This window comes from Plectrocnemia conspersa, unplaced genomic scaffold (assembly GCF_051122295.1).
Source record: "Plectrocnemia conspersa isolate PC_06_02 unplaced genomic scaffold, ASM5112229v1 ptg000006l, whole genome shotgun sequence".
Classification (NCBI taxonomy): domain Eukaryota; kingdom Metazoa; phylum Arthropoda; class Insecta; order Trichoptera; family Polycentropodidae; genus Plectrocnemia; species Plectrocnemia conspersa.
In genome coordinates, this window is record NW_028277170.1 from 15,800,361 (window position 1) to 15,826,850 (window position 26,490).

General features: G+C 28.5%; 2 protein-coding genes across 2 annotated transcripts in view; one reads left to right on the forward strand and one right to left on the reverse strand.

Moving 5' to 3' along the window:
* Positions 1-26,490, forward strand: part of LOC148234343 (discoidin domain-containing receptor 2-like) — a 281,896-nt gene that overhangs the window by 112,163 nt on the left and 143,243 nt on the right. The window contains exons 3-4 of the mRNA XM_088188028.1: positions 3,240-3,470; positions 10,855-10,960. Coding sequence (XP_088044154.1) covers positions 3,383-3,470; positions 10,855-10,960 — 194 coding nt within the window. The 5' untranslated portion in view covers positions 3,240-3,382. The remainder of the gene's footprint in view (positions 1-3,239; positions 3,471-10,854; positions 10,961-26,490) is intronic.
* The window catches only part of LOC148234344 (uncharacterized), a 148,704-nt gene that overhangs the window by 104,712 nt on the left and 17,502 nt on the right, over positions 1-26,490 (reverse strand). The gene's annotated exons all lie outside the window — the stretch shown is intronic.

Genomic DNA, 26,490 nt, shown 5'->3' on the forward strand with positions numbered 1-26,490 from the left:
ATATTATTTTTAATTCAGGCAATATATAATACAAAATAAACAACTTTTATGTTCAAAGAATTGGAAATATTTTTAACTTTTACTTAAAATTTATGTATCTATTGTACGACTTAGCTTATTTTATTTGCGATAGATAATGCATATTTTTATTGCAAAGATAAATTTGTAATTTGTAATAAACTTTTTGATAAAGAATACGACGCAGTTAAAAAAATAAAGAGTAACAAAAAAATTTTCCACGCTGTTGAATATTATTGATAGTTAAAGAGAGCATATTGAACTATATTTTTGCTACACTATCTTCTATGTTTTATATATCAAATAAAACAATATCAAACAAGAACATTGGATAATACATGGCAGGGTAAAAGAAAATAATAATAAAGATTAAAAGCGACAAAAAAAATAAGTGGGTGATGGATTCATATTTAAAATTTGTTATTTAGGAACATTGTTGTCATTTAAAACAGTATACAAACATACAAAAACATTAGAAAAAAAATTGAATTATATCAGAAATATTAAATCAAATTATAAATCTGGAAGTCAAAGCAACTATGATGAAACTTTCAGTACCACAGAACATAGAAACAATGTTAGCAAAACTTATGAAACTTTAAAAATACTAAAACTAATATTTACAAATATCACTATATTGTATTAACTACATGTACTAGAAAACTTCTATGAAATTAAGAGCTATATAGATATTGCTTAAAGCAGATCTTTTTTATTAAACAATGATAAAATGTTAGTATAGAAATGATCGAAAAATCTCTTGTAGAGGTATTCACTATGCAGCAAATATGTTGGATATGAGTTATAAAGGGGAGGTCTTATCAGCGGAGAAGACTGATGTCTTTTCAATCATTATTAGTTATAGCGAAAATAATTTTTATAGTTATCTTATCTGAAAGAATCTGGTCAACTTTTATGAACATCTACACAGCATAAATAAACAGATAAACTAGTAAAAGAACGTCAAAACTAATAACGATACATAATTATATATATATGAAAAATAAAAAAATATTCCTTTTTTTTTAAATGTAGTCGCCATAATCACGCTTGAAAAAAAATTAGAGGCAATTGGATGATACCTAAATTAAATAATAATATCATTACTCGTTTACAATTATCACAAGTATCACCGACGTCGCTTAAAATCCACGTTTATACTTACGTACATAATATAATGCCTAGGCGATTATTTGATTCGCGCCGCTTTAATTGTAGCCCGTGCAGCATCCCGGTAATTTGTTATCCGAGCCGGCAGCTATCTTCGTTCACCCTTTATCTCCCGCCAACGCCCGCCTGATTGTCCCCGGGGCTAAAGTTTTAATCCGTGAATTAGGGCAAAACGCCACTCCATTATTGCTCGCCTACATTATGTGAACAACGCGACAATCGCCCCCGGTCCACCACCGAAAACCACCCTCCAGCTCCGAAAACCACCCCGGGCCGTCCCCCTTCTGAAGGGGCATTAATTCAAAATGTGTGTTAGCCCGTAGCTCCGTCCCTGTTGCATCAATCTTAGCGCGGATTCCTTACGTCTTTCGACGCTGGCGCAGAGAAGAGATTTTCGAATTGAAGATATATACCATGGCTCCCAAGGTTTTTCGATAACGAAAAACTTTTTGTAACAATGATTTTACGAGACACAAAAATGTTCCGTTTTAATTTTATCCCAGTGAAAAAAATTACTTGATAAAGCGTAAATTATTAAGTAACTATAGTAAGATGTCGTAATATTATGCTGCATCACTTGTTTAGAACTAAAGCTTAACATTTCAATAATAAATAAGGCGTCAAGGTTGACTAAATTAGGTATTTTTTAAAAATATTTGTTCAGATTTTAATACCGAAGGGGTGTGACTTAGCAATCAATAATAGTTGATTTAATAAAAATATAGAGAAATTATAATGCTGCTATCATGGATGTCGGAGAATTTTTGCTAGTGTATTGAGTTGTATTATGTCGGCTGAGGTGTCTGTGAAGCAGCTGGGTTTCTTCGTGATGTGTTTTCGTGATGCACTTAAGTATTCGTTGCTAATTATTCTTGTTTGAGTAGCATTACGAATTATTTTCAAAGAAATTAAAATATCTTCTGCTCAAAACATAATATCCACCTTTAAAGTGTTAAAGTTTTGTTATACAAATTACTTTTTAAACATATTGTATAGTAAATTAACTACAAAAACAATTATACTCCTTAAGCTTCATATTTGTTTGTATGAAATTTTCTTAAATGAATGTAAGATACAATTTGCTGTTCAGCATTATTAGTAGTTGTGTCTGTTCGGTTCGTTTTAACAAAAAAGAACCCTTCTTTCTTACAAAAACTTGAATGAAAAAAAACAACGTAGTTAAACCCTCGCACGTGTAAATTCAGATAAAAATCTAGATAATTACTTATCCATCAGCATCCTCGTACAGCATTGAAAAGACCTCGTACTAATTTCACTCAACAACACGATTTATCTTCTATTCTTCGATGATAATAATGTGCCAAAACCTCAGTAAAGTTCTGTCTAACGATGCAATAAAACCCTCAAAACTAATTGAACATTTAAATTTGAAATATTAAGATGTAAATTTTAAACTGAAAGAAAGTATGCCGAAATAAAATAACGACAGAAATCCATTTTTAATGAATCCCACGTAAATTATAATGGTTGCTTACTTCATATAAGGTGTCTTTTTGAATAGCTAAAGCAGATTTAAATATCACTTTGGTAAATAATTTATTGGATATAGCTGCTAATAAAGCATTAAAGATGATTGTCTAAACCATCACTAGCTTCTTTTGAAATCATGGTAAAACAGAATATTTTGAACTTTCTAAAAATTTCTTTAAAAGCTCTACTACTGTTTCCTTAAACTTTTCTCTGTAAAACTGTTTTTTTCATTTATGAGCATTAACAAAACAAAGTACAGAAACAATAGAGATATTCGTTAACTTTTACGTAAAGAATTATACAATATAAAGCCAATATTTTATAAGCCTGTAAATAATAAATAGACACCTCTCACATTAAATAGTATTTTTTATTTAAGCATGTAGTAGAAATAATTTGTAACAGCACCATGACAAAAATAGAAACACAAAAACATAAAAAATAAGAATAATGTATATATATATATATATAAAAATAATTTATATCTTAAACTACTCTTTTAAATTGTAAAAAAATATATAAACCACATATGTATTAAGATTTTTTTCTTTTTTTTTCAGAAATGCTGTCAGATATGTAGAGCACTGAAAAGGACAATATTTGGTAGTGGTAGAAAAATGGAATCATGCACGAAGATTGTAGCTGTCTTTGAATTTCTGCGGCTTTAAAATCCTGTATAAAAGGATAATCAAAGGTCCTCAAGATGGCCATCAACCTGAACAGTTTTACTCTGATCCTGTACTGTCATTTTGTGTTAATGCTTAGATTCCAGTCGTCTGCCTTCGAAAACGGTAAGTTTAAAATTAATCACGCACACACTTACAATTTAACTTAGAATATATGTAGATATATTATCGCTATGTTTTCCCAATATTATACGTGTAAATTTAAATAATCGTTAAATTATACATTTTTCGAAATACATTAAAATATGCTAGTAAATTTAATTTTCTTCAGTGTTATAAAAATATATTTCACGAATACTGTAATAGACACAATTTTTAACAATCTTATATCTCTGGTTTCTTATTATTTAAAATATGTACAATTGATGAGTTTACTATTAATTTGATCATTGTTAACAAAACTACTATATTGTTGTCGCTTTAAATGAAAATAATAGCATAAAATATGTAAACAAATCAAACCAATTTAACTAAAATATTTTGTTGGCTCTAAAGCTCGTTAGAAAAATATTAAATTTGCGTGATTGCAGTTGAATCCAATCAATCAGTTTTGAACGAATTGAAACATACTACCACTCTTAATTTAACCATTTGAATAGAATACGTAATATCTGTGTTTAAATAATCTGCATACAGAAGAATATTTGAATTTTTAACTACCGTATTTATATCATTAATAAATAACGTGAAAATCAAATGGCACTGGTTGGACTCTTGAGGAACCCCTGAGGGGTATATGTAAATAGGTCAAAAATAACCAATGCAAAGCTAAGCATAGCAAAGCCTTTGTTAAACATTTAACACAAATATTTATTTCAAATGAAACAGTATCTGATAAAGAAACCTCCTTAAGAAACATTATCTTAAGAAAAAAATATAGAATACCGTGTACAACCCTCAAGTTGTACATGGTATTAAATTATTTTAGTAATTTACATTAATATGATTTTTAATTTTAAATAGAGAAAAATATTAGACAGTTGGAATTAACAGTAAAATATATTTGACAATCAAAGAATCACATATATTCAGAATTTTCGCTGTGTGTAATTGTGCACAATAATCCAGTCACTATACAAAACGTTGATCTCCACCAAGACCTCGGGATGAAGACAATACCAGAAGTCATCCAGAAATTTGCCTTATCACATTAAGAAATGCTAAAGCATCACGTCAACGCTGAGGCCATTCATCTCCTTTACGTGATAGATCTAACCAAAAGACTAAAAAGAAGCATACTATACGAATTTATACAATCGTAATTATGTTAAGCCAAATGACAAAGAAAACAAGTCATGTAATGCACATGTACCTGAGCAATGTACTTGAAATAATTTATATAAGTTAAATTTATTTATTATTTAGATTTATTTTTATATAAAAAAAATATATAATTACTAAAAATATTTTTTAGGTGAATGAATTTATTAAAGTTGACATATGGTTATTATATATATGGTTTATTACTGTTTATTAATGCATTATAATTAATTAGAATTTGCATAAGTATTATATTTCAATGTACTGTTTGACGGGATGTTAAATTTTAAAATATATACAAATTGTGGTTTAAATAAGAAATGTTGTTTATTTTCTCTGTTGTAAGAATTTAATATTAAAATATTCAAGATAGGAAAATCAATATATTACATATCAAAATTTCACAAAATTATAAAGGGTAAGAAATAACTTTACCGTCTTGTATTAATATGTAAACTATATTACCTTGATGTATGTAACATTGAAATTTATTAATTATAGTACCTTTTTTTTATTAAAAAATTAAAAATATATTTTTTGTGAGCAGCAAATTAGCTATGAATTTATTGATTTAATTACGGATGACGATATTTTGGTCTATCGTATTTTAAGTATGATTCTGTAAATTAAAATGAATGATATATTTATTGCTAATTATTATCTAATAACACTTATATATTTCATATTTTAAAACATATTTATATGAAAAAATCTAAATCAGAAACATATAATTGTATAGTAGGTATATTTTATACGTATCCAACGCACAAGGTAGGTATTGTTTTTGCCGTATAAAAATTTCACCCTCACCGCATTTAACCTCGACGAAGTTTGTAATCAAACAAAACCACCCTCGAGCCAGTGAGGGTAGGTAGCCGGAGGGGAAGCGTGCGGGGAAAAAGCCTTACCTTAATTGAATACATTAATATCGTATATGCTTTATGCTCTGTGTATATCTTTTTTTTGGGCAACGAAGGAGTAAATTTCAGGTCAAACGGGAATTGCTAACACGAATTCTAAAAATGGAACACGGCTTTTGCGGAGTACGCACACGCGTGTACATTCACAATTGTATTGCTTTGTGCGTATGCAATACGAGAATATAGTGTATTTTTCGCGTTTTTCCTATATTTTTAATCTAGTCGTATGCAAAATATACGAATATTTGCATAAGACTAGATTTAAAATTGAATTGTAATTTGAATTCATGGTCAACTAAAAATAATTTTCTGCTGATCAAAAACCATTGGGTTGAATCATTTTTTAATAGCTTTGTATTAAATGTAAAGTGCTTCAACTCCATAAAAAATTATCGCTTGCATTCATCGTAAAGAATGCTTCTATCCCTATGTCATAGTTAACAAAAAAAAAAAATCGGTAATTACTTTATCTGTAGCATTCATTGCCGCAATGACAGGGTTATGATTATTTTAAATCTAACCAGCATAATAAACGAGTAGTATAAGTCACTGACTATTGATCTGAAAGACCTAGGTTCAAATTTTATATGGACCTTCTTTTTTATTGGCGCTACAGGCATGTGTGAGCTTGACCAGAGCAATAAATGTTTTCCAGATTTTTTTTAATTTTAGCTGCAATTCATTTTCCAGTTTTATTTGTCGTGTCTATAAAATCTATGAGTCTTTCTTTCACCATATATTTCCTATTATAATATTTTACAAATCATTAATAGATCTTTATCCACTAAATATAATTTCATTTTTTCAGAGTGGTTGGATTAGTAAAATTGACATTTTTATATTGCATATTCAATAGTAATATTTCTCTTTTTAATCAATTTCTATTTTCACTTCATAACTTTAAAGTTTTCCTAAATAACGTTACCATATTGTAATTATTTTTTTGGTGTGATTAACATGAAATTCGAAACCAACTCTAGAATCATTTTCGATTTTTTCTAAATGCATTAGCACCAGAGGCTTCACTAGCTTCGTATTCTATACAATATTTAGGTTCTGATTCTACGTAAAATTCTGATTAGTGACTGTTTTGCTTGAGTCAGTTACTATGTTATTTTTTTAGTCTCTCGCATTTTTTATTTGACCCCAAGGGTATCTTAAATAATATTTTAATAATTTTATATTATGCTACATATATATTTTAATAAATTTTATTTGACATTTGCTTCAAAATTCAATGTAATATATCAGTAAAAAAAAAAATATTCATTCTAAATACAAGTTTCACTTAACAAAATTTAACGGTTTTTTCGACACACGAAAATGCTATTGAATAAAAATTAAATAGACTTTCCAAACAATTAATACACGAAAGATAAAAACAAAAACAGTTTATGTATTTCAAATAAAACAATGTTAAAAAAACACGTTCAATTATTGAGGTAATTTTCAATGAGTTAACTGAAAAAATTAAATTTCCATGTTTAAAATTAGAAAGTTGTTTTATGGAATTATAAAAGTATCGTGTAATAAAACAGAATAATCAAAAAAAGTTCTGTTATTATAAACTATGCTAAACAAGACAAATTTTAACATATTATTTATGTGCGTTTATTGTAAATTTCTCGCGTTTGTCATATTTTTATGATATTAATATCAGATGCGTATATCTCGTAAATGTCAATTCAATTAATTTATTTAATATTTATTATTTTAATTAAATACATTTTAATTTACTACTTTAATTTATTTTTATTTTCACTAGATGACAATGTGGCAGATTCTTACAAAAAGCAACTTACAAACAATGTGTATAAATCATCTTAGAACCGTCATAACAAGTAGATTGAATTTTCTGAAATCACTATCGTCGGATTTCGGCTTCTTTTCGCGCTAACAAAATTCACAGTAAAAAAGAGCTGCGTAAATGGATACCCACTAAAGTTCCTTTCAAGTCCTCTGAACGAAACTCTTAATACATGTATTGTTTATATTGCATCTTTTGTCGTAACAAAGTTTTACTTCACGTTACGAGCGCCCCTTAGGTATGCACGCCCTTGGCAAATGTCCCTTTGCCAATGCTTTCCTACGGCCTTGGTTGTACTCGTATGTTTTTTCGAGTTGCTTTATGAAGCCACATTGGTAATTCCCTATTACGAGGTTGGAATATGTATTATTTGAGATTATTTTATATTCCAAATTTAAAAGGTTGATTCCTCTTTAGTTTTTATATTTAAGGAGTTCCCCCGTAATGTGTAAAATACGTTTTAAAGTATCAACGGCATAAACAAAACTGACGATATTTATATTGGGATAAAAAAAATACTTTTAGCGAATTTAATTAAATTTTTAAATATGACAATTGCACTTACCACGAGGCAATACTTTAATAATAAAATGTATATAAATCATTAGTAGTGTTTTTAAAGTAATATTTAATTGTGTATTTCATATCTTAAGATATGTATATATATTGAAATGTTCTGTGCGCAGGGTCAGATTTTCCCTGGGTGCTGTTTCGCGCCCTTTCTTGGGCCACGGACCCCTGGGAAGTTTTGCTATTTTCTCGAAACCCCTTTCCCTTCTAAAGTTTCTACATTTCTCTTAATAAATTTCATGTTCTACTTACTTCGAAGAAGCGCGCCGAGCTGCGTTTTGCAAACACTTGTTAAATGAAAAATACCATCTTAGAACAAAAATACTTCGGTATAAAATTACAAAATATAGTAGTCTAAGTATTTTACTATAAATAAAATAAATATTAATATTATTACAATAAGGAATATAATAAAAATAAATTTAATAATTTTGTTAACAAAATACATGATAATATACTTATTAAATTTAATTTAAGTAGACGTTGTATATATGGATTTTGAGAAAGCTTTTGACAAGATTTGTAATAAGTTAATAATAAAAAAAATGTTGGACCGCGGTTGCTCGTTTATTCTTAACTTATTTGGCTGCTTCAAATAAAATTACATATATTCAAACTGTTATTTTTAAAATAATATTTAACATTTGTTTTACAACAATTAACTTTAATTTTTAAATTATTAAGTAACTAACCTAAGTAAATACCTTTATATAAACGTGTAGATTTAAATGATATATTTGCGCTATTTAGTAATGTAATTATTATCTTTATTTATAAAGAAAAAAATAACATACACTTCTATGCTTACGTACTTTGCGTACTTTATTTTTATATTTATATTATTAATTTAGTTGGTAATAAATATTTAATTTCACACCAGTCTCGAAAAACGACTTAAATTAAATAAATAATATTTATATAAAAGAGAGAAAAAATACTGAACTTTTCTGAGATGGCTTACGTTTAAGTAAATATATGAAATATTACATGTACAACTCTAAATAAAATATCATGAAAATTAGTGCTTTATGTGTTCTGCAAAAAGTTTTTTATATTGTTTAATTTTAACACTAAATCTTTACTGTGTGTGTTGTCCAGACTATTTTTTTTTCAGTAACAAATCATTTACAGCCTTAAAGCCGCATTAAACTAAATATGATGATCAGAATGGTAACAATAATTTTCTTGCTAAACTTGTCATAATTGGGTGTTTGGTTTGACCACGACATTGTATTTTTATTTTAAATAAAGTTTTAAAAGATTTGTATATCTATCAATATCAGCTGAGTTGTTCAAGGTGGTTTAAGAATGTTTTTCTAATCTGTGGTCAAGGTCACATGCCATTTTACCCAAATGCTCCACAACAAATGTAACAGAATCAGTTACTTCACAATCAATAAATTTGCCCAATTTTTTTTTCTGAAACATTTATTATTATACAATTGCAAAAATCCAATAAAATCAAATATCTTAAATTTTGCATCGATAAGGGTCTATGCAATTATTATTTAGCAAATTCAATTTTTATTTGTGAGTTATTTTAAAAAAATAACTCACAAATGCTTGAACGTTAACTGATTTTAAAAGTGTCATTTCAGGTTTGTCATTCATGAACTGATTAAGAATATCAAATAATTTCATGAATCTCTGAATCCATAAGAAACCCATCTTATTTCGCTATAGAGAAATAGTCCGTTGTGTTCAACATTTTTATCCTTACAAAATTGTTTAAAGAGGCGTTCACATTTGGCATTTGCTTTGATAAAGGTAATACATTTTATAATTTAATTTATTATTCCATTTAGTCAGATGAAAGCTTCTTCGAAAATAAATTTTCTCTGTGAATAAAACAACGTACAAGCAACAAGTCTGGATTGTCACTCTTAATTAATTTTAAACAACCGTGTTTTTTTCCCATCGTAGAAGGAGCACCATTTGCAGCACATGGTGTTATATTTTTAATTGTATCTGAGTTTTATCTAAATATATCGGTAGCAGTAGTTGAGGCTATCAATGTTTCACATAACAACGTCTCTTTATTAAATTCACGATTGGCAATATATTTCACATAAGCTAGCAATAAAGCCATAATGTCTCTTAAATTTGTTTCATTCATCTATATTAAAAAAATTCTTGCTCTCAAGCTTTCCATAAGTTGTGTTTCTGTATCTTTGCCCATATTATATATTCTCTAACTAGCAGTGCTATTGTTTCATGGTATTTTTTCACATCTTTGTTATCTATTTCAATATTTAGATTTAAAAACCTGATATAGTTAGCCAAATGTTTTTTAATTTAGCTATGAGCAGAGAAATTTCCTAACTAGCTTAAAGAGTATTTCGTCCAGATAACAATTAATTTATTCTCATTATTTTTATTTTTTTTATATTATTAAATAGCTTTAAATCATAGTTCAAATCAGTGCTATGTTTCATCTTTAAATATGCTTCAATAAAATCATTATTTTAGATTCATTGATCAAAGAGTATTCGCATAATAGACAAAATGGTAAACGAGCATCATGATTATCTGATATGAAACCGAAATTCAAATAATTATTTTAATACCGACAAACTTTTTTCATGCTTTCACTAGTCATGTTGCACAATATGGTACGTTAGGAAATTTAATTAAAATAAGTTTATAAAATTTAGAGAATACGAGTCTCGAAGTTCGTTTCATTTAATATTATTATTTGATCTTACTTTTAAGTATTGCAATAATACTATGTGATGTTTTAGGTTACAATAGTCGCTATTTCATTTAGATAAATAAATAAATATTTTTTGGCACTATTTATGTATCATGGAATCAGTTTCACTATTGTATATCGTTAGGTATGTCTCTAATATTTTCTATACACACACATACATGTACTTTAAAAACTTATACGAATTAGCGTGTTTATGTAAAAATTTCAACTTTATTACAGGCGAATGCAAAACAGCTCTTGGGATGGAGGCCGGGAAAATACCTGACCACGCCATAACGGCCAGTTCTACGTACGAAATTAAATCTGTCGGGCCGCAGAACGCCAGGTATGTGTATAATTTAGTTTATTTGCATTTAACCGCGTCGCTTTGTGTGGTCACATTTTTTTTACCCTTGCATACAAGAAGATGTGTGTGCACTTAGGATGCGCTTTACAGAAAAGGTAGATGATAAAAATGTGGTAACCTAATATTTTTAGTAAATATAAAATTTAAGTTTGGTATTTGCAAATATTATATCTGCCATTTACACTAATACTATTCTAAATTATTTATTTAGAAACTACTTTTTAAAACTATATCGTATGTTTTACTATATTCTATGTTTAGAGTCAAAACAATACATAAGAATTTTATATAATGCTATGAGAAACATGGCGCTTATTTAAAAGCCTCAAAAGTATATCTATCTTCTATAGAATATAGGTAAAATATACATTATGAATGCCGTATAGCTTTTAGAAGATCTCAATCTTCACTTATATTTATACTTTATGAGTTACAGCGTTAATTTAAAGGCATAGAAGCTTATATATTACAATATTATATAATAAGCATATATATTTTTCGTAGTATATAGCCTGCGGGTCAAATAAAAATACGTGGCAGGTCGCAGCTGCCCGCAGGATATAATTTGTCCACTTCTGATATAAGGTATATAACATAATGTATATAATATTAAAGTTGAAAAAGCGACAGCGTAAAACGCTGAAATAAAATAATTAAAATTTCACGTCCGAGCACGCGCCATTCTATGTTGAGCTAAAGCTTTAACTCGTGCTTACTGAGCTTTAAATTTTAATTTTGAGAATAACTTTTATTGTATTTAAAACATATTTTTCCTTTGATAAATTTACGTGAACGTGCGTCACATTGAATAATTATTTTACCTCTCTTATTCACAGATACATTAATGTATATCGTAGGTGCTAGATTATTTAAAGTTTTCCGATAAATAATGTCGCTGATTATTGACTTAAAATACCTGGTTTCGAATCTTATATGGACCTAAATGCCTTAATTGTTTGATCATGTCTGTGAGATCAATATTATTGATTATTATATAATTAGAATTTGAAGTGAACATCACAGATTAGATTTTTAACTATTGTCCTGATAACATCTTTTCTTTATAACCTTGATTAAAAATATATGCTTCATTGTGAATATTTGAACAACAAATGTTTTTTCAATTATTATTAAAAAAATATTTTAATTATTATACAAAAACTTATCTCCTTAAAGCCTTACTTTTAATTTCATAAAAGTTTTTTGGTACATTCAAAAGCAAGATCGTGTCTGATTACAATATAGTGATACTCTAAGCTTTTTTGTAAGAAAAAAGGTGCCGGAACTCACCCCTTGGTGAAATTATATATTCAGTTCTTAATATAAACTTGATTTATTTTATTTAGCGCAAAATCTGTCCGACAAATTTTTTCGACTCTTTTTCTTGCTGTTACTATATATATATATAGCTAATTGTAGTCTTCTGAGTAACCACAGATCAACATACATTGTATCAGAGAAGATCCGATATATTTGATAAATAAAAGTGCTATAATTGTCTTAACCTTCAATGAAGCTCTTATTGCGGTGGCAAATATTTGCAAAATGTTGCGTTTACAATCACTAAAAGAAATGGGAATTGTTTTCAGAACCGAAACAAATACAAAAGTTTTTCTAAATATGTCTTTTCGAGAATATTTACACGGAATCCGCGAATCATTTATCTTTTATTTTGTACAGTCTTTCGTTCAATTTTTAGATTTTTTCCTAAAATAAACCCTATTTTTCTAATTGAGGTGCTTGATTGATTTGTCAGGTATATATTGTATTGTACAAGTTATTATTTGTACCAATATACGGATACAAATCAGGTGTCAGAATCTGGTGGCTATGTCGAATACGAAAGAGTTGTCGATGCCGAAGTAGAGTAGTCGTAGAAGTGAATAGTCTTTCAAGAGCTGAATTCCTGCAAACTATTTTATACGTTTCATCTATAAAAGAATAAAGGATTATATAACCAATTTATCCACATGGTAAAAATTTGCCCCACTAATACGCATATATTACTTAATGCAAAATATTTTAATTGGAATGGCTTTGTAGTCCTTTTATTGAATAAATTTAATACAGGTATTTTTCAGTGTTTTTATTTATAATTAATATTAAAAGTACATTTGATATTAATTTAAAAAAAAAAACTCTACCATTTTATCGGATCACCCTTTATATAAGAATTTCATATTTGAAATACTATTCGAATCCGCGTATGTTCTTTATGCATCCAATACCAGATAGTTTTACTTTTAGTGTTGTGTCATGCATGGAATTTTTCATAACCGAATAACAGCAGACGCTCAATAAAAGTAGACTTTTATCATTCATGGTTCAACTCAACCACAGTTGTTATATAAAGCGTATTTGTCGATACTTTGTTTTATTCGAAAAGTTTAATATTTCTCATTCAAGATTGCTAAGAAAATAGTATTATTATTAAACAATTTAAAGAACAAGGCAGTAAGTAAAGTAGCAGAATAATTTTTGAGTATATGAGTCTAATATATTAGAATCAATGTTAAATTTACATTATAGTTCATGATTTAATTACAAAATAGATTTAAATATTATTTAAGAAATGTATTAAAAAAACATTTTTAATTGTGAAATAATTTAGTGTTTCATGACTTAATGTTTTAAAATATAATTTTCACTAGTAAGAAGATTATTTTTTAATTTATTATGTAGACAGTAAACTAAAGTTACTGTATGATAGCAATAGATTAACAATAATAATAAAAATAATGTGTTAATTTATCTACTGTCATTAGTTAGCTCGGTTTCACAGCATCATGGCTACAATATAGCTCTTTATGCAAATGCAAGATTATTTAACCGGAACAAAATCAGGAGATAGGATTACCTAGAGGTAGATGCATTATGCTAATTTCTAAGCGTCGAAAGCTGTGGACTCACAAAGATATCCTGCAAGAAGCACAAGTTAAACGTTTGGTGAGATATTAAAGGAATTATAAACTTTGAGTCGTCGTTAAGGAATAAATTTATTACATCAAATTGTTATTGTCAACAGTTGGCTAGATTTGCGACTTGAGAACAAGGTTTGTTTACCAACATTTAGTTTTAGAAATAAAATTTATAAAATTTCATACAAATATTACAAGATATTCATATTTTTTTTTTTTAAATCAGCAAAACCTGTTTCGTGTTATTATTTACCTATCATTAAAATAATAAAACAAAACTTTAATATATAGTCAAAATTGTTATGAAAAAGTGATACAATCAGATTTATGTAATATGTCATACATATTACATAATACATCAAAATTAATGATATGAAACTAAACGTGAAAAATAATATGGCTCAAAGGCCACCACAGGTATAATAAAAATTTTATCAAATATTATGTCATACTTAGTAGATCAATTCCTACAATCATCTTTTAAATTTTGTTCTTTAGTTGTATTTAGCACATGCCTTTGATTTCAATCTCGATTCACTGTCACTAATATTTATTTTTTTCTAACTAAGTTTTAAAATAATTGGATTCTGGTGTACAAGTGGACGTTAAAACACTGATTTTAAAAAGGCATTTGAGTAAGTACTACAAGGATGCATCTTGCAGACATTGCTGTTCCTATTGATCATTAATGACACAAGACGGAAATAGTTTTTTTTAATATATTCAGACGATTTTAAATTTTTAAAAAAATGTGCAAATAATTTTGGATTTTCACGACCTTTAAAAGGATCTTAATGTTTAATAAAAGTAAGCTTTCGATAATCAATGTCTTAAAATGTGCCATAAAATGTCAAATAATTTTTTTCCCAAGATCCTTAATGCCGACGTAATACTCCTAGAAGCACTAGAAATTTAGCCTACACATTGAAAACATTTACAGAAAATTGATCAAGATGTTTGGTTTTATCCTAATAAATTTGCAATACTTTGAATAATACTACTAGGAATAAATTTCGGTTTGAAAATGCACATCGTAAATTCTTTCAGAATTTATTCTTGAATAAATACAGGTACCATCGATTTCTGTATCCCAGTGCTTTCTTTTTTAGAGTGCTGGAATACGTTTCATTTTCAACTCACATAAGTACTTATGTAATTAAACACTCTTTAAAATGCCTTAGAAGCATAGTTGACAACTCATTGGTGCTCGAGCAGCTCCAAATGTGGACCTAAAGAGCAATCATAGTTCTCGGTCATGTCCTCTGTTCTTGCCTCTAATGCCTAGGATTGGAGAACTTGCCAACTTTTTTTTGCAATGGTCGTCCGACTCAATACGGTGCATTAAAATCTTTATATTTTCCCTTGCACATTCGGGGAGTTGGTTCAGATCTCTCTTTTCATGTTTTTATGTTTTAATTTATGTGTATATGTATGTATGTATGCATACATATACTATATATGTATATATTTATGAATTGTTATGTATTTTATGCTTTTAAACATCGTAACGCATTAGATTAATCCGTCAGATCACGATGGTCTTTATTAAATTAATTTGTTTCCAGTTTTCTATTTAAATATTAATATATACATATGAAACTTTATCGTTTTGGTTCTAAAATTCATACGCGTAAATGCATTTCATTATAGACCATCATAAATTATACCGTTGGACTATAATTCAAAATTCATCATTGTACATCATTTGCATGGTACTATTGTATTTTATTCTTCCTGTGCGCATATTTTTTTGTGGGGTCATATGTTATTTTTTCGGTCGAGATTTTTCATGCAAAATATTTAATTTAGACTTAGCACCGGTGCTTTCCTCTCGGATGACCCCAATCCGAATTAAATAGTGACATTAATCTTATAATAAATATTTTTATTCGTACTTTTCGCACGTGTGTATACATTACGTAATATACAGGATGAAAAATAAAACTATGCGAATTTTTAAATAATGATTTATTATGAACCGTTAGAATTATATAAAAATAAAAAATATCTTAAAGCCTTTAGTATTAAAATAATTAAAATAAGCTTTAAATAAATTAATTCATTGTATTATATTACCGGCTTACAAATATTTTTATCAAATATTACCAGGCAAATTTTTTTTTACATCACGATTACAATCTTAATTTTAATAAATTAAAAGAAAAAATATATTTTTTATATAAAAGTGATATTATTACTAATGTTCGATACGTTGAATTAAAAACTTTTTCTAATCGCCATCTAAAGTAGTAGTTTATATTAAAAACGATCACAAATGTACAACGATAAACATCTGTTAAAAACAGAATTAAAAATGCTTCTTAGTATATTTTATTTTCTTTTATTCTACTTCGTCAGTTTCTCTTTGCAGGAACCAGCAATAATCTGCCATCTTACTAGCTTTCCATTTCATTTAAAAACGGTATTTAATCATACCCATACCTTGATGGAATCCTTCACCCGATTTGTCATTTTCCAGAAAAAAATCATGATGCGAATGGAGAAAATTAATTTTAAGTGACATTCCAGCAACCATTTTCTGGCAACAGCCCAATAACTGTTTCCCTAAATTAGCATAGTTAAGGTCTTTATTATTACCTTAAAAGCCTTTTACTACAGCTCTGAATGACTTCCATGCAGCTAATTGAACAATAGTGAGGTGGTTTTCGAATGCATAGTCCTGTAATATTTTGCGTATTTGTGGCGCAATAAAAATACCTTTTTTAACTTTTTTATTCTGAAATTTTTGTAATTTTTTTTATAATATATTAAAGAATAGTGTCTTTTTTATCAAACTTTCTTATAACAAAAAATCATGGCATCAAGCTTTATTTGTAAAGGTGGCAAAATAATTTTTCTAAATTTACAAGTATCTTAAATTTAATGTTGTCTTCCCAGGCACAAATTCTGTTCTCTGGGAACATGTTATTCTTTTATAATGTTCATGTGTTGCTCTGCTATACCATAAACACAAGAATCAGCAATACTTCATAAATCTTCATTGCAAATCTAGCAGTAAAGCAATAACTTTTAATTCTGAGTCTTGATTTTTTATCACCATTGTATAGCAAAACTGCTTTTAGATGAATCTATGAAATCACCTGGATCATAATCTTCGTTTATTTCTTGGAATTATCCACGTATATTCTTGCAATCACAAATGCCATCCTCAATATTGAAATAAAGTTAGGTTTTTACATATTTTTCAAAAATAAGAAATTATAGTTTCTGTTGAAAGTAAATTTCATTATTTCAGTTGTGAGCTAAGCAATTCAGCTTGTTGCTTTGATACATTAAGGTCCCTTACCAGATCATTTAACTCACTTTTTTTAATTAAATGTGTTTTTCTCATCATCATAACTTTCGTCGCTCGATAATGATAGTTTCCTCGAGGTAGAAGTACTAGGTTCTTCATGTAAAATAATAGCTGCTATATTGTATGGTGGAATAGGCACTGGTGTCAGAACTATGTAAAGCTGGTCTTATGGCAGATGTAAGGTTCGGATACGAAATTGAGAATCCTGTGACGTCAGTAAGGCAGAAGTAGCGATATTTTAAACGATCTTTTTGTTCCCTCTACACATTAAAACACCAAATGACATCTTTATTTCTTTTCCATGTAAGACTTACTTTACTAGATGTGCAGTAAACATGAGGAGCCCATGATTTTTCTTGATTACCAATATGGCACCCGAAGTAGTGAAAATATGCAGTTTTAATCTTTGAAGTTAAATATTATTTCTCTGTTTGAGAGATATATATCTATATATGTTTCAAATATGTAACAAAAACTATCAACGATTTTACGTATTATTTTGAGGGCTTACTGCACTTTCTCTCTGATGTTCAGATTAAGGACGGAATAGTCCGTGACGTCTCAGACTAGTAACTCTGAGGTTGCGGGTTAGATGCCTGGCAGCAGCACTCGAATTTTAATTTATAAAAAATGCGGTATTAATAAGAAACCGGCCCCAGCTGCAGTGACATTTATTAGTTATAAATTATATTACATAAAATAATTTATAATTATTGATATAGATGTCACTGTTTCCAAGACTTTCAGTCTGGTGGTTCATATTTGTAGGTATTCATTATATCTGATTGACTTACTCAGTACAGATGTTCCCCGTTGTAACGGATTGGGTTTTATGTCTGCCAGGTTACAACGAAAGATTTAATAAAAATATAAAATAAAATTAAGGCAAGAGATTTAACATCATCATATATTGTGAAAGACGCTATACATATTCTACATCTACAAATCATTATAAAATAATGAAAACTTATTTGTGTAATTCTGGGACAATATTTTTATAATACAAACATTATTAAAAGTACTATGTCTATTTTGCTTAGTTTTTTTTGTATATATTTTTTGCTTTACCTTTATATATTCATACAGGAAAACAACTAACCGCAAAGGTATCAACTACCATTCACTTGAATTTCAGTTTCAGTAATGTTGCTTTGTGTTTTCAATATGAGTGTACAAACGCACCCAGCGGACCCACGAAAGGTGGTTGACGCTCAATTGACTCTCAAACTAAAGGTATGCCGAGGGTTGTTCAATTCAGTGAATATTAAACCCTTTAGGGGTCGGTTTGCCTTTTGTATTATATGTGTCGAATAATAATGGAGTGGAGCTCGAGCACGCGGTGATTTCGTTTTAATTATTATTGCCTCGTAAAAATCAACCTAGGCGGTGCCTGCATGAACGCTGTTTATTTTGAAGATTTACTAATTATCCGGAATCGCCCGGACGCTTCTGATGCCATTTCGAGATCACTGGCCCTTCGTAACAATGAGATGAGATAGATACGAGCAGTAATTGAATTTATACAGGTTGCTCCATAAAAAAAATATTTAAAAAATCTATACTAATAAATGATATTCAGAGCTTAAGAAAAATAAACATATTGTGGATATATCAAACATTTTGATATGTGTATTTCGATTAATAGTTTTTTAAATAAATCTATAAAACTCACATTTATGCCAAATCTAGAAAAGAATTCGAGGATGACAAAGTATTGTGTCAAAGGTATTCAATACTCCTCCGTTTGATGGTTAGAAAAAGTTGTTGATCGCGTCCTATCATTAAGAGAATTTAAACTTTTAGCATACGCCTATTGAGAATTAAAACTTTTAGGCACATCTGAAACGCTTTACAAATTTAATTATGGTCTGAAGATGTAAGTGCTTATTCGGCAAAATAGTTTTAAATTTGAAAAACTGATTTTTAGAAATTTTGATGCAGATTATAATCTCTTCATCGGGGTCCATTTTGTCGTTTATACAACCACCAAGATAATTAAAATGCTTCACTCTCTCAATTATATTTCCGTATAATTTTGAGTTTATCGAACCCACGAGGAGCTTGCTTATTAACATAAATTTTGTTTTATCTCTTTTTATACATATTTCATTTACACTATCTCCGAAGGTTGTTCTGACGATCTGAGCAAATAATGTTAATTGTCTCGCCACCAAATTAAATTTTATTTTGTCCTTGTAGTGTTTTTATTTAAATAATTTTCTACACCAACAGTCATTGTATAGTAAAATTATTAAATTAAATTATGTAATGTCCACTGTAGTGATCATAGTAAGTTAAATTAAAAAATTGGATTATCTCATCGCCAGTTTAGAAGCATTTTTATATCAATTCATGTCAAATATAATGATTTATTTTATCACAGTGAAACGTTTCATTCAGCTTCGAGATGTTATTGCAATATTTATAATTAAAAAATAAACCTGAACCAGAACTTTCTGAATCTAGTTAGTATTAAGGTCTTGCATTATCTGCTGATATAACTAAACACTTAAATTTCCTTAATTGAAAATAACAAGGACAAGAAAAACATGCGCATGATCAAAAATCAATACAAGAAATATATATAATTTTGAATGAGAAAATACGTGTTTTGTGAATAATAATGATATTTTACAAAAAAATAACTACTTTTTTCACAATCCATTCAACCAGTCTGCTACAAATGCTGTTTGCAAGCAATCAATATATTGAATTTAATAAATAAAAATGAGAATTATCAATTATTATATAATAAGAAAAATAATTATCTTTTATTCGCTCTTATCGGAAACCACTTATAAAATATAAAGAATTTTGCTCGATAATACATACATATATAAACAAGTACTCTTCAAAAATATAACATATCAAATCAAAGACATGCTCGCGAATTACAGACTCTTATTTTAATGATATCTTAAAAATGTATTTTACTTATTCAGTAACTAGCCTCGTCCGTATGGTCGGTTGCAAATAAAAAACAAGCACATTGTTCGCATTATTTTTTTAATTACTCTGATTTTTATTTACCACCTGTATGCATGTATTCAGATTTTTATAAACAAGTATAGAAACATATATATTTTTTTACTACGAAACTAGGGATTGTAATACCGGTATTGGGGCGAAAATTTATATTTAGTATTATAAAATGAAATACCAGTAGTACCGAAAATATTTTTATTTTTTTTAATCGATATATTCGTACGATATGCGCGACGTATCAACATTTTTTTTTAATCATATCTAACGGTACCTAGCAGTTCCTAGTAATCATACCGGCCCCTTTTTTATGACAGGGAAAACAAAAGCAGGTATTGCATACACGAAACTCTTTCTACTATTTATACATTTTTATCTCCATTCAGACACATTTTTACCCAAATAGTCAACAGAATATGCTTCACTAAACATAGCGATAAGTTAGTTTCAATAAGTATTTTTAAATTTGCGTGAAATGTATGTTTTCTAATAGCAACAATATAATTAAAATAAGTAGTAATTAAAATGTATTCATGAGTGTATTTTTTTTGTTCGACACCGCTTAAAATATCAGCTGGTGTTCCTCAGGGAAATATACTTGGACCGCTTCTCTTCATTATATATACTAATAATATTCAAATTTAAAAAAATACTAAACTCTCAATGTACACCGACGACACTGCAATCCTTACTAGTTCTTATGGTTTTAAACCTATTGCAGATAAACTTCAAAAATCCTTTAAAAACTTAAAAAAATATTTTATGAAACGGAGAATTAAAATTAATCAAGACAAAACAAAAGCTATAATATTCACCAAACGTAGACAACCCTTGCCTGCGCCCATTAAAAGTGAACAAGGGCATAACATTTATTGAAGAGCGAGCGTTAAATACCTAGGTATACACCTGGACTCCAGACTAAAATTCAATAAACATATAACTGAACTCCGATCAAAAGGGCTTGGCGCCATTGCGGCTCTAAAATCAACATTTATTAGAAAAAGCGCGCTTACAATAAAAAATAAAATCCTAGTCTATAGACAATTAATCAACTGTTTTTACTTACGCTTGCCCAGTGTGGAATAACGCGAGTAATAGTAATTTTAATAAGCTTCAAGTAATCCAAAATAAAGCCATAAAAATAATTTATAATACACCGTTTTATACTAACCATAAAAACTCCACACCAGATAATTAATTCCTACCATTAAAGAATACTGTTATCATCAAACCGAAAAATACTATAAAAGTATCTCGCGAGACCATGCTAACACACTAATCTCAAGAATCGGTGATTACGACAAAACAAAACTTAAATTTAAATACAAACATAAAATGCCTAAGCACATCTTGCTTTGATGCAGTTAAGCTCATTGTAATGTCATCAGTTTCAAGTCTACAGGATTTGGTTTATTTACTTTTGTATATGTTATATTTTGAATATTGTATATGTTTATATAATTTGTTTTTCTCTTCTCCTTCATTTATTTTCCAAAATATTTTTTTTTCTTTTTTCTTTTTTAAATTTGTAAAAGGTTTTATGTATTTTTTCTTTAATTTAGTGTAATCACGTATAATTTATTATTCTTTTTATGTTATTGTATAACTTAATAAAATTGAAAACAATGTAAATGGTTATGAACCAGCATTGTGAATTTAATATATCTGTATGCTTTTATACCTATGTCTATTTTGAAATAAACTTTACAATAATAATGGGTGTCTTTTAATATCAAACTTTATTTCTTTTTCATGTAAATAAATATAAAAAATTGAATCATGTATTTTATTTTGGTAAAATATAATTTCTTCTTATAACCTTAAATTATTGAGAGTGCACAAAAAAGTTAAAAATTTTTAGCGGTACTCAATTTATTTTTCAGTCAATCAAAATAATAATGTCGATACTCATAATACTGGTATTCACCGTTTTTTTCCCTCTATAATATCGATATTGAAAATTCCTATATTATTGCAGTCCTTATATGGCACGAACTGGCCCTTATATAATTTGAAAAAAAAAAATTTCCCTCGGCCTTTATGTTTGAGAGTCCCTGTTGACACAATTAATTATTTTTTTTAAATTTATAAATCTGGTGTAAACATAATATCTCCAAAGTAGCGTATGCATGCAGAAGAGGGCTTCGTGTAACTAAGCCTTTCACTAATACAAATTGTTTTCTGATAATAATTTCTTCACATCATGTGTGAATTCTTGCTTGTATAATTCTCGCGATGCTCTCCTGCTTGTCTGTAAAGCATCGCCAGAACACAATATGACAATCCTAGCCGCTCTCAATAATACAACTCGACACTCCAGCAAAGAATTTCCAACTTCCAAGTCCTGTCATTTAAACTTTATATCCTGATAGCGACACATACATTTCTCTATATATGTGGAAATTCATATATGCTCATAAACAAATTATTACTAGCTTTGTTGGCGTCAATTTGACTTATAATATAAATCACACCCATTGGGCCTCAAAACCCAAAATCATTAATATCGATATATTCTTCCTAATAAAGATATGTTTTCGATCAATCTTTTCAGTACTGTATTTACATCGCAAAAATGTCTAAATAAACTGGCATTTAAATTAGCACGATGAGGCACGGTTCTTCCGTGTAATCATGCCATCTTCCCAGCGGGTCGCAAGCAACTCCCAAAACGGGCTGGGCCCAGGGGTGGGCTATTTATGTGACGTGATTTTTAATGTATGACTCCGTGTAACGAGCGTTTGAGTGGGGAGGACCTTCGCACTGCTACAAATGATTTATGTTTCGGCTTTTTTGACACGAACCCACATACACTCATACGCGTGTACTGGGTATAACTTATGAGTGTGTAACTTTTTTTGATGGTACGAAATGAAAATGGCGCTTTCCGACCGCCACCTTTTTTTCGGTGGTGCGTTTAAACGGCGGATGATACATGATACCAATACCCATTTTCAAATATGAAATACTATAAATAATCTGTGGGATATATCATTTCCTCAATTGAAGCCATTGTTGGATACGTTTCTCATGAGAAGCCTAAGAATTACGTGTTCATATCTATAAAATAAATCGTGCATAAATAATTTAATTAACTTTATTTGGTTTTCGCGCAAACCATTCAATAAACTTATTACACATTTACAGAGTACATCGGCATAATTATTTAAAAAAAAACCTTATTATTAAACTACTTTTAAGATTTTAATACCAAGCTAAATATGATATAATGTATCCAATTATATTTTTTATATTACGCTCATGTATAAAAGGTCGAAACTGTTGTTTTACTAAATAATGAACTCTTGATAAAATTCTAGTCGTATTACTGCAGCTAATTTAACTCGACTTTCATCTCATATATTAGCAATTATTATTCATAAAAAAGCCACTTTTAAATTTCAGTATTTATAGAAACAGATTTATCAAGTTGTTATTTTTTTATAATGAAAAAACAGTTTAAAAATATAAAATAATACATTTTATTAATTCAAGCTTTTACTTACGATGTAAAATAAACCCTTACTGACTTTTAAACTTAGTTTTATGGTTTACTTTGCATCAGATAATATAAAATATTGATTATTATTTTATTTATTTAACAAAATAATATATTAATCGTATTTATTGACCTAATTTTATTTGATTTAATTTAATTTAATTTGTGGCATCGTGTCTTAGATGAACAAACGCTATGGAACAGCGAGGAGAGAAAGGATGCTTCACGAATAATACGACTGTATGATCCTGTAGTTCTGGCAACTGATTTATAGTTAACCATATGTACATAATTTGCTACATGTGTATATTATGATAATTACATTTAATTTTAAGAATGCATTACACGTATATATACTGATAATTTGATTAATATGTTACACATGTTTGTAATATGCTATATAAACACATCCAAAGTCTGATACAATACTAAAATAAATCTATAAAATTTTTAATAGCATAATAAAACTCATAGAAATAAATGGCCAAATAGTTTTAAATGGTGTAATGCAAATATTTGAACAGACCTATCAGTTAAAACTCATCTTGATGTTTATATACTAACGAATTCAATATTGATATTGTGAAAATTTTGTTTTGTCCGAAATATCACCCAAAAATAAACATCACAATCAATTGTAAAACACATGGTCGTTCAGGGGCGTAAAATGGTAGCACCACCGTCTGTTGTAATAGCGATAATAGTGGATAATTGTATAGTCGGAACCGGGGTCGGGTCGGCGGTTATCAGCGGATTTGTGGGGTCAGCAGGGGTCGCGCATCTTGGGTCGTTATGTTGACATACGACGCCATAAACACGCGGCCGACGTCATTACTGGCACTTAACAGCGCCGATCTTCCGATCTTGGCAACCGCCACTAGATCTGAAAAACTCAATGTCGCAGAACCGAGGATCGAACGGAATCGGTAAATAAACGCAAACCGGAAACTCATAGCTGCATCGCTGGAATTGGTCGGTAGTAGAGTTAACTAGTATAATATTTACCTCTCACCTATCAAGTGGCAAAAAGTATATTTCAGGATCACAAATAAATTGCATTAAAAATAATATTATTATATTTAAAAGAAAATAAACTAATAAGTATACGGCTTTAACCGAACCTTAAACAAAATCGAAATGTCTACTCTCCTAACTATGAAGATAGTGCAGCCATGATTTTATTCTTCTACACTCTGGTGTATTATATAAGATGATAAGATGTTGGAATTAGTATTTTTCGGGATAAAGCATAAGATATTGAGGGTTGAGGGTTTCAACAACCTGCACTATTTGTTAAATATAATTTATTTTATATCTTATATTATGTAGAAATAGTATACTACCATTTCGCATTATAATAAAGGGGTAAACTGTATTGTATTATAGTGTATTTTTAATAAAAGAAGACGCGTAACGCAGGACGCATGGGCGAGTTCTCGGCCGCTGCAAAAGGTTCTCTCAGGACTCGTGGGTGAGTCCTCGGTCGTTAAGCTGTTAAAAGTAAATCTATGGGCGATTTAAACTAGAAACTATCAAACTTTTTAAATAAGAAAGTGCTTAGCGCAATCTTTAAATCTACCTTATTTTAGCCAACATACAGAAAGATACAGTTTTAATTGTTTATGTAAGTCGATTTATAGACGATGCAGTTGCTTCTTTAAATTTACCGGTTGCTTGCATGCGTGCGGTGCAGTGTGACTATTTACAATGTTTTTCATTTCTTGCAAAATAATAATTTTTAATTTTACATCTCGATTTTGATAAATAAAAAATATATGAAAATGTATATTATAATAATGCAAAATATTGTAGATTTATTTATATATGTGAAATAACTGTTCTTGTTTACATCATTTTTTACCTATAAAGTATGTTAATTATATTATTTATAATTATTAAAACATATTGGTAGGTTCATTAGCATAACACATTTTTCTTAAAATAATTTAAAAAGCACGTATTATATATAAAATTAAATCGGTGATCATTTTTTTTTTTTAGAAAATTTTCAGCGGTTGAAAAGTTTTTTCATTTTGTGTCGATTTTGCTAAACAGCCATTGTAAGTTTTTTTTTCTATTGCCTATAAATATTTTTAATAGTAGATTTAATTATATTTCAATTATCATGAATTTTTAAAATTGCTTTACTAATGATAAATGTTAGATTTCATTAGTGGATTATATTGATTTTAATGTTACAAAGAGTTATTAAATAGCCTGAGAAGAATTTCTTTACCCATTATACACATTTATAGAAAGTGTTTGTATTATATAATTTAGATTATGCTATATTTAGACCTGTTATTTAGATGTCTTCTCTAATATCTGGTTCGGTATTTTGTGTAAAAAAATATTGTTATATATTTAATAATATTGTATTAATACTGATATATGTTCTTTACAAAATAAAATACATATATGTATAGAAACAGAGAAGTTTGTTTATTGCTATAAAATTAGCACCAAGCCCCGGCCGTAAAGATAATCAAATTAGTTCTGTGAAGTAACATTATATTTATCAAAAGCTTGAATGGTATAATTTTTTTTTATTAACAACTGTGTTGCTGTTCAACTAACCCAACCCTATTCTACCAATTTATAATTAAGGTTAACAACAATTCATCTAAGAACCATCGAAGGTGAAGTGACGGTATGAATTTATTTTTACCTCTTCTTTTATGCCATTTCGTAAATTCAAAAGTTTTATGCCTCTTCGTAATTTGAAATTCTAAGCTTGTCTTTAAAATAGTGGCCGAACATTGAAAATCCATTAAATGCATTGAAATATTGTACA